The 12,307-nt window shown below is 57.2% G+C and overlaps 1 protein-coding gene across 1 annotated transcript in view; it reads left to right on the top strand.

The window, feature by feature from the left end:
* The window catches only part of HSPA12A (heat shock protein family A (Hsp70) member 12A), a 139,635-nt gene that overhangs the window by 110,230 nt on the left and 17,098 nt on the right, over window positions 1–12,307 (top strand). The window contains exons 7-9 of the mRNA XM_069754389.1: window positions 3,892–4,042; window positions 6,319–6,405; window positions 11,975–12,079. Of these exons, the coding sequence (XP_069610490.1) occupies window positions 3,892–4,042; window positions 6,319–6,405; window positions 11,975–12,079 (343 nt within the window). The remainder of the gene's footprint in view (window positions 1–3,891; window positions 4,043–6,318; window positions 6,406–11,974; window positions 12,080–12,307) is intronic.

Raw genomic sequence — 12,307 nt, 5'->3', positions numbered from 1 at the left:
GTGAAGCCCCCGGAGGTGGATGTGGGGGGCACATACTTTCTCCATATTAATGTCTATGGATGTATATGAGGACAGTGAAGCCCCCGGAGGAGGATGTGGGGGGCACATACTTTCTCCATATTAATATCTATGGATGTAGATGAGGACAGTGAAGCCCCCGGAGGTGGATGTGGGGGGCACATACTTTCTCCATATTAATGTCTATGGATGTAGTTGAGGACAGTGAAGCCCCCGGAGGTGGATGTGGGGGGCACATACTTTCTCCATATTAATGTCTATGGGTGTAGATGAGGACAGAGAAGCCCCCGGAGGAGGATGTGGGGGGCACATACTGTCTCCATATTAATGTCTATGGATGTAGATGAGGACAGAAGCCCCCGGAGGAGGATGTGGGGGGCACATACTGTCTCCATATTAATGTCTATGGATGTAGATGAGGACAGAGAAGCCCCCGGAGGTGGATGTGGGGGGCACATACTTTCTCCATATTAATGTCTATGGGTGTAGATGAGGACAGAGAAGCCCCCGGAGGAGGATGTGGGGGGCACATACTGTCTCCATATTAATGTCTATGGATGTAGATGAGGACAGAGAAGCCCCCGGAGGTGGATGTGGGGGGCACATACTTTTTCCATATTAATGTCTATGGATGTAGATGAGGCCAGAGAAGCCCCCGGAGGTGGATGTGGGGGGCACATACTTTTTCCATATTAATGTCTATGGATGTAGATGAGGCCAGAGAAGCCCCCGGAGGAGGATGTGGGGGGCACATACTTTTTCCATATTAATGTCTATGGATGTAGATGAGGCCAGAGAAGCCCCCGGAGGAGGATGTGGGGGGCACATACTTTTTCCATATTAATGTCTATGGATGTAGATGAGGCCAGAGAAGCCCCCGGAGGAGGATGTGGGGGGCACATACTGTCTCCATATTAATGTCTATGGATGTAGATGAGGACAGAGAAGCCCCCAGAGGAGGATGTGGGGGGCACATACTTTCAACATATTAATGTCTATGGATGTAGATGAGGACAGAGAAGCCCCCGGAGGAGGATGTGGGGGGCACATACTGTCTCCATATTAATGTCTATGGATGTAGATGAGGACAGTGAAGCCCCCGGAGGAGGATGTGGGGGGCACATACTTTCTCCATATTAATGTCTATGGATGTAGATGAGGACAGAGAAGCCCCCGGAGGAGGATGTGGGGGGCACATACTTTCTCCATATTAATGTCTATGGATGTAGATGAGGACAGAGAAGCCCCCGGAGGAGGATGTGGGGGGCACATACTTTCTCCATATTAATGTCTATGGATGTAGATGAGGACAGAGAAGCCCCCGGAGGAGGATGTGGGGGGCACATACTTTCTCCATATTAATGTCTATGGATGTAGATGAGGACAGTGAAGCCCCCGGAGGAGGATGTGGGGGGCACATACTTTCTCCATTTAGTGTGTGTCTATACAGACTACAGCCGTTTCTCACCAAATTAGAATATCATCAAAAAGTGAATTTATTTCAGTTCTTCAATACAAAAATCTGCTATATTACACAAAATCATTACACACAGTGATCTATTTCACGTGTTTATTTCTGTTAATGTTGATGATTATGGCTTACAGCCAATACCCAAAAGTCATGATCTCAGTAAATTAACAATAATCACCTGTAAAAGGCTCCTAAGTGTTTATAATGGTCCTTAGTCTGTTTCAGTAGCTCCACAATCATGGGGAAGACTGCTGACCTGACAGATGTCCAGAAGGCGTCACTGACACACTCCACAAGGAGGGGAAGCCACAAAAGGTCATTGCTAAAGAAGCCGGCTGTTCACACAGTGCTGGATCCAAGCAGATTAATAGAAAGTGGAAGGAAAAAGTGTGGTAGAAAAAGGTGCAGAAGCAACCGAGATAACCGCAGCCTGGAAAGGATTGTTAAGAAAAGGCCATTCAGTAATGTGGGGGAGATTCACCAGGAGTGGACTGATGCTGGAGTCATTGCTCCACCACACACAGACGTGTCCAGGACATGGACTACAAGTGTCACATTCCTTGTGTCCGGCCGCTCATGACCAATAGACAACGCCAGAAGCGTCTTACCTGGGCCAAGGAGAACAAGAACCGGACTGTTGTCAGTGGTCCAAGGTCCCAGAGTCTGGAGGAAGAGTGGAGGCCACAATCCAAGCTGCTGGAGGTCTGGTGTGAAGTCTCCACAATCAGTGATGGTTTGGGGGCCATGTCATCTGCTGGTGTAGGTCCACTGTGTTTTATCAAGACCAAAGTCAGCGCAGCCGTCTACCAGGACATTTCAGAGCTCTTCATGATTCCCTCTGCCGACAAGATTTTTGGAGATGGAAATGTCATTCTCCGGCAGGACTTGGCCCCTGTCCACACTGGCAGAAGTACCAATACCTGGTGTAAAAACAACAGTATCACTGGGCTTGATTGGCACCAAACTCGCCTGACCTTAACCCTATAGAGAATATATGGAGTATTGTCAAGAGGAAGATGAGAGACAACAGCCCCAACAATGCATATGAGCTGAAGGCTGCTATCAAAGCAACCTGGGCTTCCATAACCCCTCAGCAGCGCCACAGACTGATCACCTCCATGTCACGCCGCATTGATGCAGCAATTGATGCAAAAGGACCCGACCAAGTATTGTGTGCATTTACTGAACATACATTTCAGTAGGACAACATTTCAGATTTTAACATCATTCTTCAAGCTGGTGTTATAAAGTATTCTAACTTACTGAGATAATGACTTTTGGGTTTTCATTGGCTGTAAGCCATAATCATCAACATTAACAGAAATAAACCCGTGAAATAGATCACTGTGTGTGTAATGACTACATAGAATATAGGAGATTCACTTTTTCTATTGAAGAACTGAAATAAATTCACTTTTTGGTGATATTCTAATTTTGTGAGACGCTCCTATATATACACAGAGAGCATGTTGTGGTTGGGGTCTTGCACCCACAGTCGGGGTCCTCCCACCCATGCTGACCTCTATCACCACTACCTGACCATCCGAACTGGGCTTTGGGGAAGATGATGGCAGGAGCATCGTTGTGCGGTGGCCTGAGCCGACATGTGGTGGCCTGAGCCGACATGTGGTGGCCTGAGCCGACATGTGGTGTCGTGGGCATCATGTGAAGTAGATCTGCAGCACCCACCTAAGGTTGTCCAGCGCCCCTTTTAGCGGCAGCGGATTTCATAATGGCAGCTCTTTCAGCAGGTGATGGTTTCAGGATCGAGGTGATCACTTACCTCCAGAGCCCCAGGCCTTGGCCGACCGATGATCTGAGATCCATGGATGCTGCCCTGATGATGGCACAGGTGTCCGGACAATGGCGGTGGTGCTCTGCGACGCTCTGGGGCAGGGTTATCTCAGGATCCTTTCATTGTAGAGTCCCGATATCGATGGAGACGCTTCATTCCTTGCTGATAAATGGCTCGCACTCCCGACAATGTTGGTTGTAGCGCATTCTCAGAGAGGCGGCCATCATAGTCCCACCAGAGCCGCGCGGGTGAGCGATGCCACTAAATGTCCCGGATGCAGATCGTATGTCTCCACTGCGCCGGAGCTCGTAATCCACGCGGTTTCTGACAGCGATGACTCCGTTCAGATGCAGCGTTAATATTCAGCTGGCAGAATAACCTTGTCAAGGTTAGAAAACATGGCGGCTTTCCTGCAGAATCAGTGCCGCTCCAGTCCAGGCGTCCAGCTGCTTGTGAGTCTGCACTGTAACACCAGACCCAACCTGGGACTAAAGGGCACTGATTGTGGAGGAAAGCCGCCATCTTTCCAATTCTGCATCACCCCTTTAAGTTATTTTGGTTGCCGGCCCTGTACTGTGCACGGTGTAATGGTTGCGGTGTCTCGCAGGCCGGGATGGTGTCTCCAGAAAACCCCGAGCAGCTGATCATCGCTCTGGAACCCGAGGGGGCGTCCATCTACTGCCGCAAACTGCGACTCCACCAGATGATCGACCTCAGCAGCAAGGCCGCCATCAACGGGATCAGCCCCACCGACCCAGGTGCAGTGCGCTATCTACACCGGAAGGGGATGTAGCAGAGCAGTGTATCCTGCCCCGGGCTCTGGTAATGCTCGGTGGCTAAGTGCCCCGTTCTCTGTTGCTCAGTGGTTTAGTGTCCGGTTCTCCAGTGTGAGGTGGTTACATCCTCCAATCTCTGGTACTCAGTGGTTAAGTGTCCCAGTCTCTGTTGCTCTGTAGTTTAGTGTCCGGTTCTCCAGTGTGAGGTGGTTACATCCTCCAATCTCTGGTACTCAGTGGTTAAGTGCCCCGTTCTCTGTTGCTCAGTGGTTTAGTGTCCGGTTCTCCAGTGTGAGGTGGTTACATCCTCCAATCTCTGGTACTCAGTGGTTAAGTGTCCCAGTCTCTGTTGCTCAGTGGTTTAGTGTCCGGTTCTCCAGTGTGAGGTGGTTACATCCTCCAATCTCTGGTACTCAGTGGTTAAGTGTCTCAGTCTCTGTTGCTCAGTGGTTTAGTGTCCAGTTCTCCAGTGTGAGGTGGTTACATCCTCCAATCTCTGGTACTCAGTGGTTAAGTGTCCCAGTCTCTGTTGCTCAGTGGTTTAGTGTCCGGTTCTCCAGTGTGAGGTGGTTACATCCTCCAATCTCTGGTACTCAGTGGTTAAGTGTCCCAGTCTCTGTTGCTCAGTGGTTTAGTGTCCGGTTCTCCAGTGTGAGGTGGTTACATCCTCCAATCTCTGGTACTCAGTGGTTAAGTGTCCCAGTCTCTGTTGCTCTGTAGTTTAGTGTCCGGTTCTCCAGTGTGAGGTGGTTACATCCTCCAATCTCTGGTACTCAGTGGTTAAGTGTCCCAGTCTCTGTTGCTCAGTGGTTTAGTGTCCGGTTCTCCAGTGTGAGGTGGTTATATCCTCCAATCTCTGGTACTCAGTGGTTAAGTGTCCCAGTCTCTGTTGCTCAGTGGTTTAGTGTCCAGTTCTCCAGTGTGAGGTGGTTACATCCTCCAATCTCTGGTACTCAGTGGTTAAGTGTCCCAGTCTCTGTTGCTCAGTGGTTTAGTGTCCGGTTCTCCAGTGTGAGGTGGTTACATCCTCCAATCTCTGGTACTCAGTGGTTAAGTGTCCCAGTCTCTGTTGCTCAGTGGTTTAGTGTCCGGTTCTCCAGTGTGAGGTGGTTATATCCTCCAATCTCTGGTACTCAGTGGTTAAGTGTCCCAGTCTCTGTTGCTCAGTGGTTTAGTGTCCGGTTCTCCAGTGTGAGGTGGTTATATCCTCCAATCTCTGGTACTCAGTGGTTAAGTGTCCCAGTCTCTGTTGCTCAGTGGTTTAGTGTCCAGTTCTCCAGTGTGAGGTGGTTACATCCTCCAATCTCTGGTACTCAGTGGTTAAGTGTCCCAGTCTCTGTTGCTCAGTGGTTTAGTGTCCGGTTCTCCAGTGTGAGGTGGTTACATCCTCCAATCTCTGGTACTCAGTGGTTAAGTGTCCCAGTCTCTGTTGCTCAGTGGTTTAGTGTCCGGTTCTCCAGTGTGAGGTGGTTACATCCTCCAATCTCTGGTACTCAGTGGTTAAGTGTCCCAGTCTCTGTTGCTCAGTGGTTTAGTGTCCGGTTCTCCAGTGTGAGGTGGTTACATCCTCCAATCTCTGGTACTCAGTGGTTAAGTGTCCCAGTCTCTGTTGCTCAGTGGTTTAGTGTCCGGTTCTCCAGTGTGAGGTGGTTACATCCTCCAATCTCTGGTACTCAGTGGTTAAGTGTCCCAGTCTCTGTTGCTCAGTGGTTTAGTGTCCGGTTCTCCAGTGTGAGGTGGTTATATCCTCCAATCTCTGGTACTCAGTGGTTAAGTGTCCCAGTCTCTGTTGCTCAGTGGTTTAGTGTCCGGTTCTCCAGTGTGAGGTGGTTACATCCTCCAATCTCTGGTACTCAGTGGTTAAGTGTCCCAGTCTCTGTTGCTCAGTGATTTAGTGTTCAGTTCTCCAGTGTGAGGTGGTTACATCCTCCAATCTCTGGTACTCGGTGGTTACATCCTCCAATCTCTGGTACTCAGTGGTTAAGTGTCCCAGTCTCTGTTGCTCAGTGATTTAGTGTCCAGTTCTCCAGTGTGAGGTGGTTACAACCTCGAATCTCTGGTACTCGGTGGTTACATCCTCCAATCTCTGGTACTCAGTGGTTAAGTGTCTCACTGTTGCTCAGAGATTAGTGACTTGTGGACCAGCACTCCGTTGGAGGGTCTCTCCGCACTCGTTCTACCAGATGCCGGATTACCGGGATTTCTGTCTCTCAGATATTCTCATCTCCGCAGTCATTGATGATTCTCTTTACTTTCAGCCAAGGACCACGGACGCCGAAACAGGCAAAGCCGGATCTTCATGGTGGAAAACGTAATTGGAGAGTTGTGGGCGGAGCTGGAGGAAGGTAGGAGTGATTATTGGGGGTCTTCTCTATTACTGCACAGTCAAATACACAGGATCCCCCTGGAAACCACATAAACCCAATCTGGTGTCTATGGAACACAACAGAAGGACAAAAGTCCCTGAATGATCCCTGTCCCTCCGCACACGTGTCCTGTGTCTGTCAGTTACCCCCAGGGTCCGCTCCCTCCGCACACGTGTCCTGTGTCTGTCAGTCACCCCCGGGGTCCGCTCCCTCCACTCAAGTGTCCTGTGTCTGTCAGTCACCCCCGGGGTCCGCTCCCTCCACTCAAGTGTCCTGTGTCTGTCAGTCACCCCCGGGGTCCGCTCCCTCCACTCAAGTGTCCTGTGTCTGTCAGTCACCCCCGGGGTCCGCTCCCTCCGCACACGTGTTGTCTGTCAGTCACCCCCGGGGTCCGCTCCCTCCGCTCACGTGTCCTGTGTCTGTCAGTCACCCCCGGGGTCCGCTCCCTCCGCTCACGTGTCCTGTGTGTCAGTCACCCCCGGGGTCCACTCCCTCCGCTCACGTGTTGTCTGTCAGACACCCCCGGGGTCCGCTCCCTCCGCTCACGTGTTGTCTGTCAGACACCCCCGGGGTCCGCTCCCTCCGCACATGTGTTGTCTGTCAGTCACCCCCGGGGTCCGCTCCCTCCGCTCACGTGTCCTGTGTCTGTCAGTCATCCCCGGGGTCCGCTCCCTCCGCTCACGTGTCCTGTGTCTGTCAGTCACCCCCGGGGTCCACTCCCTCCGATCACGTGTTGTCTATCAGTCACCCCCGGGGTCCGCTCCCTCCGCACTTGTGTCCTGTGTGTCAGTCACCCCCGGGGTCTGCTCCCTCCACTCGCGTGTCCTGTGTCTGTCAGTCACCCCCGGGGTCCGCTCCCTCCACTCACGTGTCCTGTGTCTGTCAGTTACCCCCGGGGTCTGCTCCCTCCACTCGCGTGTCCTGTGTCTGTCAGTCACCCCCGGGGTCCGCTCCCTCCACTCACGTGTCCTGTGTCTGTCAGTTACCCCCGGGGTCCGCTCCCTCCACTCACGTGTCCTGTGTCTGTCAGTTACCCCTGGGGTCCGCTCCCTCCGCACTTGTGTCCTGTGTGTCAGTCACCCCCGGGGTCCGCTCCCTCCGCACTTGTGTCCTGTGTCTGTCAGTCACCCCCAGAGTCCGCTCCCTCCGCTCACGTGTCCTGTGTCTGTCAGGTAGCCCCGGGGTCCGCTCCCTCTGCTCACGTGTCCTGTGTCTGTCAGTCACCCCCGGGGTCCGCTCCCTCCGCACTTGTGTCCTGTGTGTCAGTCACCCCCGGGATCCGCTGCCTCCGCTCACGTGTCCTGTGTGTCAGTCACCCCCGGGATCCGCTCCCTCCGCTCACGTGTCCTGTGTCTGTCAGTTACCACCGGGGTCCGCTCCCTCCGCTCACGTGTCCTGTGTCTGTCAGTTACCCCCGGGGTCCGCTCCCTCCGCTCTCGTGTCCTGTCTGTCAGTTACCCCCGGGGTCCGCTCCCTCCGCTCTCGTGTCCTGTGTCTGTCAGTTACCCCCGGGGTCCGCTCCCTCCGCACACGTGTCCTGTGTCTGTCAGTTACACCCGGGGTCCGCTCCCTCCGCTCACGTGTCCTGTGTCTGTCAGTTACCCCCGGGGTCCGCTCCCTCCACTCGCATGTACTGTGTGTCAGTCACCCCCGGGGTCCGCTCCCTCCGATCACGTGTTGTCTATCAGTCACCCCCGGGGTCCGCTCCCTCCGATCACGTGTTGTCTATCAGTCACCCCCGGGGTCCGCTCCCTCCGCACTTGTGTCCTGTGTCTGTCAGTCACCCCCGGGGTCCGCTCCCTCCGCACACGTGTTGTCTGTCAGTCACCCCCGGGGTCCGCTCCCTCCGCTCACGTGTCCTGTGTCTGTCAGTCACCCCCGGGGTCCGCTCCCTCCGCTCACGTGTCCTGTGTGTCAGTTACCCCCAGGGTCCGCTCCCTCCGCTCACGTGTCCTGTGTTTGTCAGTTACCCCCGGGGTCCGCTCCCTCCGCTCTCGTGTCCTGTGTGTCAGTTACCCCCGGGGTCCACTCCCTCCGCTCTCGTGTCCTGTTTGTCAGTCACCCCCGGGGTCCGCTCCCTCCGCTCACGTGTCCTGTATGTCAGTTACCCCCGGGGTCCGCTCCCTCCGCTCACGTGTCCTGTGTCTGTCAGTCACCCCCGGGGTCCGCTCCCTCCGCTCACGTGTCCTGTGTGTCAGTTACCCCCGGGGTCCGCTCCCTCCGCTCACGTGTCCTGTGTTTGTCAGTTACCCCCGGGGTCCGCTCCCTCCGCTCTCGTGTCCTGTGTGTCAGTTACCCCCGGGGTCCACTCCCTCCGCTCTCGTGTCCTGTTTGTCAGTCACCCCCGGGGTCCGCTCCCTCCGCTCACATGTCCTGTATGTCAGTTACCCCCGGGGTCCGCTCCCTTCGCTCACGTGTCCTGTGTGTCAGTCACCCCCGGGGTCCGCTCCCTCCGCTCACGTGTCCTGTATCTGTCAGTCACACACCCCGGGGGTCCGCTCCCTCCGCTCACGTGTCCTGTGTCTGTCAGTTACCCCCGGGGTCCGCTCCCTCCGCTCTCGTGTCCTGTGTGTCAGTTACACCCGGGGTCCGCTCCCTCCGCTCACGTGTTGTCTATCAGTCACCCCCGGGGTCCGCTCCCTCCGCACTTGTGTCCTGTGTGTCAGTCACCCCCGGGGTCTGCTCCCTCCGCTCACGTGTCCTGTGTCTGTCAGTCACCCCCGGGGTCTGCTCCCTCCGCTCACGTGTCCTGTGTCTGTCAGTCACCCCCGGGGTCCGCTCCCTCCGCACACGTGTTGTCTGTCAGTCACCCCCGGGGTCCGCTCCCTCCGCACACGTGTTGTCTGTCAGTCACCCCCGGGGTCCGCTCCCTCCGCTCACGTGTCCTGTGTCTGTCAGTCACCCCCGGGGTCCGCTCCCTCCGCTCACGTGTCCTATGTTTGTCAGTTACCCCCGGGGTCCGCTCCCTCCGCTCTCGTGTCCTGTGTGTCAGTTACCCCCGGGGTCCACTCCCTCCGCTCTCGTGTCCTGTTTGTCAGTCACCCCCGGGGTCCGCTCCCTCCGCTCACGTGTCCTGTGTTTGTCAGTTACCCCCGGGGTCCGCTCCCTCCGCTCTCGTGTCCTGTGTGTCAGTTACCCCCGGGGTCCACTCCCTCCGCTCACGTGTCCTGTATGTCAGTTACCCCCGGGGTCCGCTCCCTCCGCTCACATGTCCTGTGTCTGTCAGTTACCCCCGGGGTCCGCTCCCTCCGCTCACGTGTCCTGTGTGTCAGTCACCCTCGGGGTCCGCTCCCTCCGCTCACGTGTCCTGTGTCTGTCAGGTAGCTCCGGGGTCCGCTCCCTCCGCTCTCGTGTCCTGTGTGTCAGTCACCCCCGGGGTCCGCTCCCTCCGCTCACGTGTCCTGTATCTGTCAGTCACCCCCGGGGTCCGCTCCCTCCGCTCACGTGTCCTGTATCTGTCAGTCACACACCCTGGGGGTCCGCTCCCTCCGCTCACGTGTCCTGTGTCTGTCAGTTACCCCCGGGGTCCGCTCCCTCCGCTCTCGTGTCCTGTGTGTCAGTTATCCCCGGGGTCCGCTCCCTCCGCTCTCGTGTCCTGTATCTGTCAGTCACACACCCCCGGGGTCCGCTCCCTCCGCTCTTGTGTCCTGTGTCTGTCAGTTACCCCCGGGGTCCACTCCCTCCGCTCTCGTGTCCTGTGTGTCAGTTACCCCCGGGGTCCGCTCCCTCCGCTCATGTGTCCTGTGTCTGTCAGTTACCCCCGGGGTCCGCTCCCTCCGCACACGTGTCCTGTGTCTGTCAGTTACCCCCGGGGTCCGCTCCCTCCGCTCACGTGTCCTGTGTCTGTCAGTTACCCCCGGGGTCCGCTCCCTCCGCTCACGTGTCCTGTGTCTGTCAGGTAGCCCCGGGGTCCGCTCCCTCCGCTCACGTGTCCTGTGTCTGTCAGTCACCCCCGGGGTCTGCTCCCTCCGCTCACATGTCCTGTGTGTCAGTTACCCCCGGGGTCCGCTCCCTCCGCTCTCGTGTCCTGTATCTGTCAGTCACACACCCCCGGGGTCCGCTCCCTCCGCTCTCGTGTCCTGTGTGTCAGTTACCCCCGGGGTCCGCTCCCTCCGCTCTCGTGTCCTGTGTGTCAGTTACCCCCGGGGTCCGCTCCCTCCGCTCACGTGTCCTGTGTCTGTCAGTTACCCCCGGGGTCCGCTCCCTCCGCACACGTGTCCTGTGTCTGTCAGTTACCCCCGGGGTCCGCTCCCTCCGCTCACGTGTCCTGTGTCTGTCAGTTACCCCCGGGGTCCGCTCCCTCCGCTCACGTGTCCTGTGTCTGTCAGGTAGCCCCGGGGTCCGCTCCCTCCGCTCACGTGTCCTGTGTCTGTCAGTCACCCCCGGGGTCCGCTCCCTCCGCTCACGTGTCCTGTGTCTGTCAGTCACCCCCGGGGTCTGCTCCCTCCGCTCACATGTCCTGTGTGTCAGTTACCCCCGGGGTCCGCTCCCTCCGCTCTCGTGTCCTGTATCTGTCAGTCACACACCCCGGGGGTCCGCTCCCTCCGCTCACGTGTCCTGTGTCTGTCAGTTACCCCCGGGGTCCGCTCCCTCCGCTCTCGTGTCCTGTGTCAGTTACACCCGGGGTCCGCTCCCTCCGCTCACGTGTCCTGTGTGTCAGTTACCCCCGGGGTCCGCTCCCTCCGCTCTCGTGTCCTGTGTCAGTTACACCCGGGGTCCGCTCCCTCCGCTCACGTGTCCTGTGTGTCAGTCACCCCCGGGGTCCGCTCCCTCCGCACACGTGTCCTGTGTCTCAGTTACCCCCGGGGTCCGCTCCCTCCGCTCATGTGTCCTGTGTCTGTCAGGTAGCCCCGGGGTCCGCTCCCTCCGCTCACGTGTCCTGTGTCTGTCAGTTACCCCCGGGGTCCGCTCCCTCCGCACACGTGTCCTGTGTCTGTCAGTTACCCCCGGGGTCCGCTCCCTCCGCTCTCGTGTCCTGTATCTGTCAGTCACACACCCCGGGGGTCCGCTCCCTCCGCTCACGTGTCCTGTGTCTGTCAGTTACCCCCGGGGTCCGCTCCCTCCGCTCTCGTGTCCTGTGTGTCAGTTACACCCGGGGTCCGCTCCCTCCGCTCACGTGTCCTGTGTCTGTCAGTTACCCCCGGGGTCCGCTCCCTCCGCTCACGTGTCCTGTGTCTGTCAGTCACCCCCGGGGTCCGCTCCCTCCGCTCTCGTGTCCTGTGTGTCAGTTACCCCCGGGGTCCGCTCCCTCCCCTCACGTGTCCTGTGTCTGTCAGGTAGCCCCGGGGTCCGCTCCCTCCGCTCACGTGTCCTGTGTCTGTCAGTTACCCCCGGGGTCCGCTCACGTGTCCTGTGTCTGTCAGGTAGCCCCGGGGTCCGCTCCCTCCGCTCTCGTGTCCTGTGTGTCAGTCACCCCCGGGGTCCGCTCCCTCCGCTCACGTGTCCTGTGTCTGTCAGTTACCCCCGGGGTCCGCTCCCTCCGCTCACGTGTCCTGTATCTGTCAGTCACACACCCCGGGGGTCCGCTCACGTGTCCTGTATTTGGCAGGGGATCGGTACGTGGTGGTGGACTGTGGAGGAGGCACCGTAGACCTGACCGTCCACCAGATCCGCTTACCGGAAGGTCACCTGAAGGAGCTGTACAAGGCGTCAGGTACGTAGTTTGGGGTCCTGAGAGAATCCAGAGCGGGGTAGGTTGGGTGGTCTTGTGCCGGTTTTCTCTTATAACGGAGCTCTGCACACTGATGTGGACGCAGACTTCTCTGGGCCGAGTCCCCTCACCTCTCTGCACCCCGAAGGATGACGTCAGCGCTCCCTCCATCTCCTCCTATAACCTGCATTGGAGGCGTTCATTGCCCAGAAACATCACCTGTCAGGTGGT

The sequence above is a fragment of the Ranitomeya imitator genome, chromosome 2 (genome assembly GCF_032444005.1).
Source record: "Ranitomeya imitator isolate aRanImi1 chromosome 2, aRanImi1.pri, whole genome shotgun sequence".
Taxonomy (NCBI): Eukaryota; Metazoa; Chordata; class Amphibia; order Anura; family Dendrobatidae; genus Ranitomeya; species Ranitomeya imitator.
The sequence above is the reverse complement of the archived record's forward strand: the minus strand, read 5'-3'. Positions and strand labels throughout refer to the sequence as shown.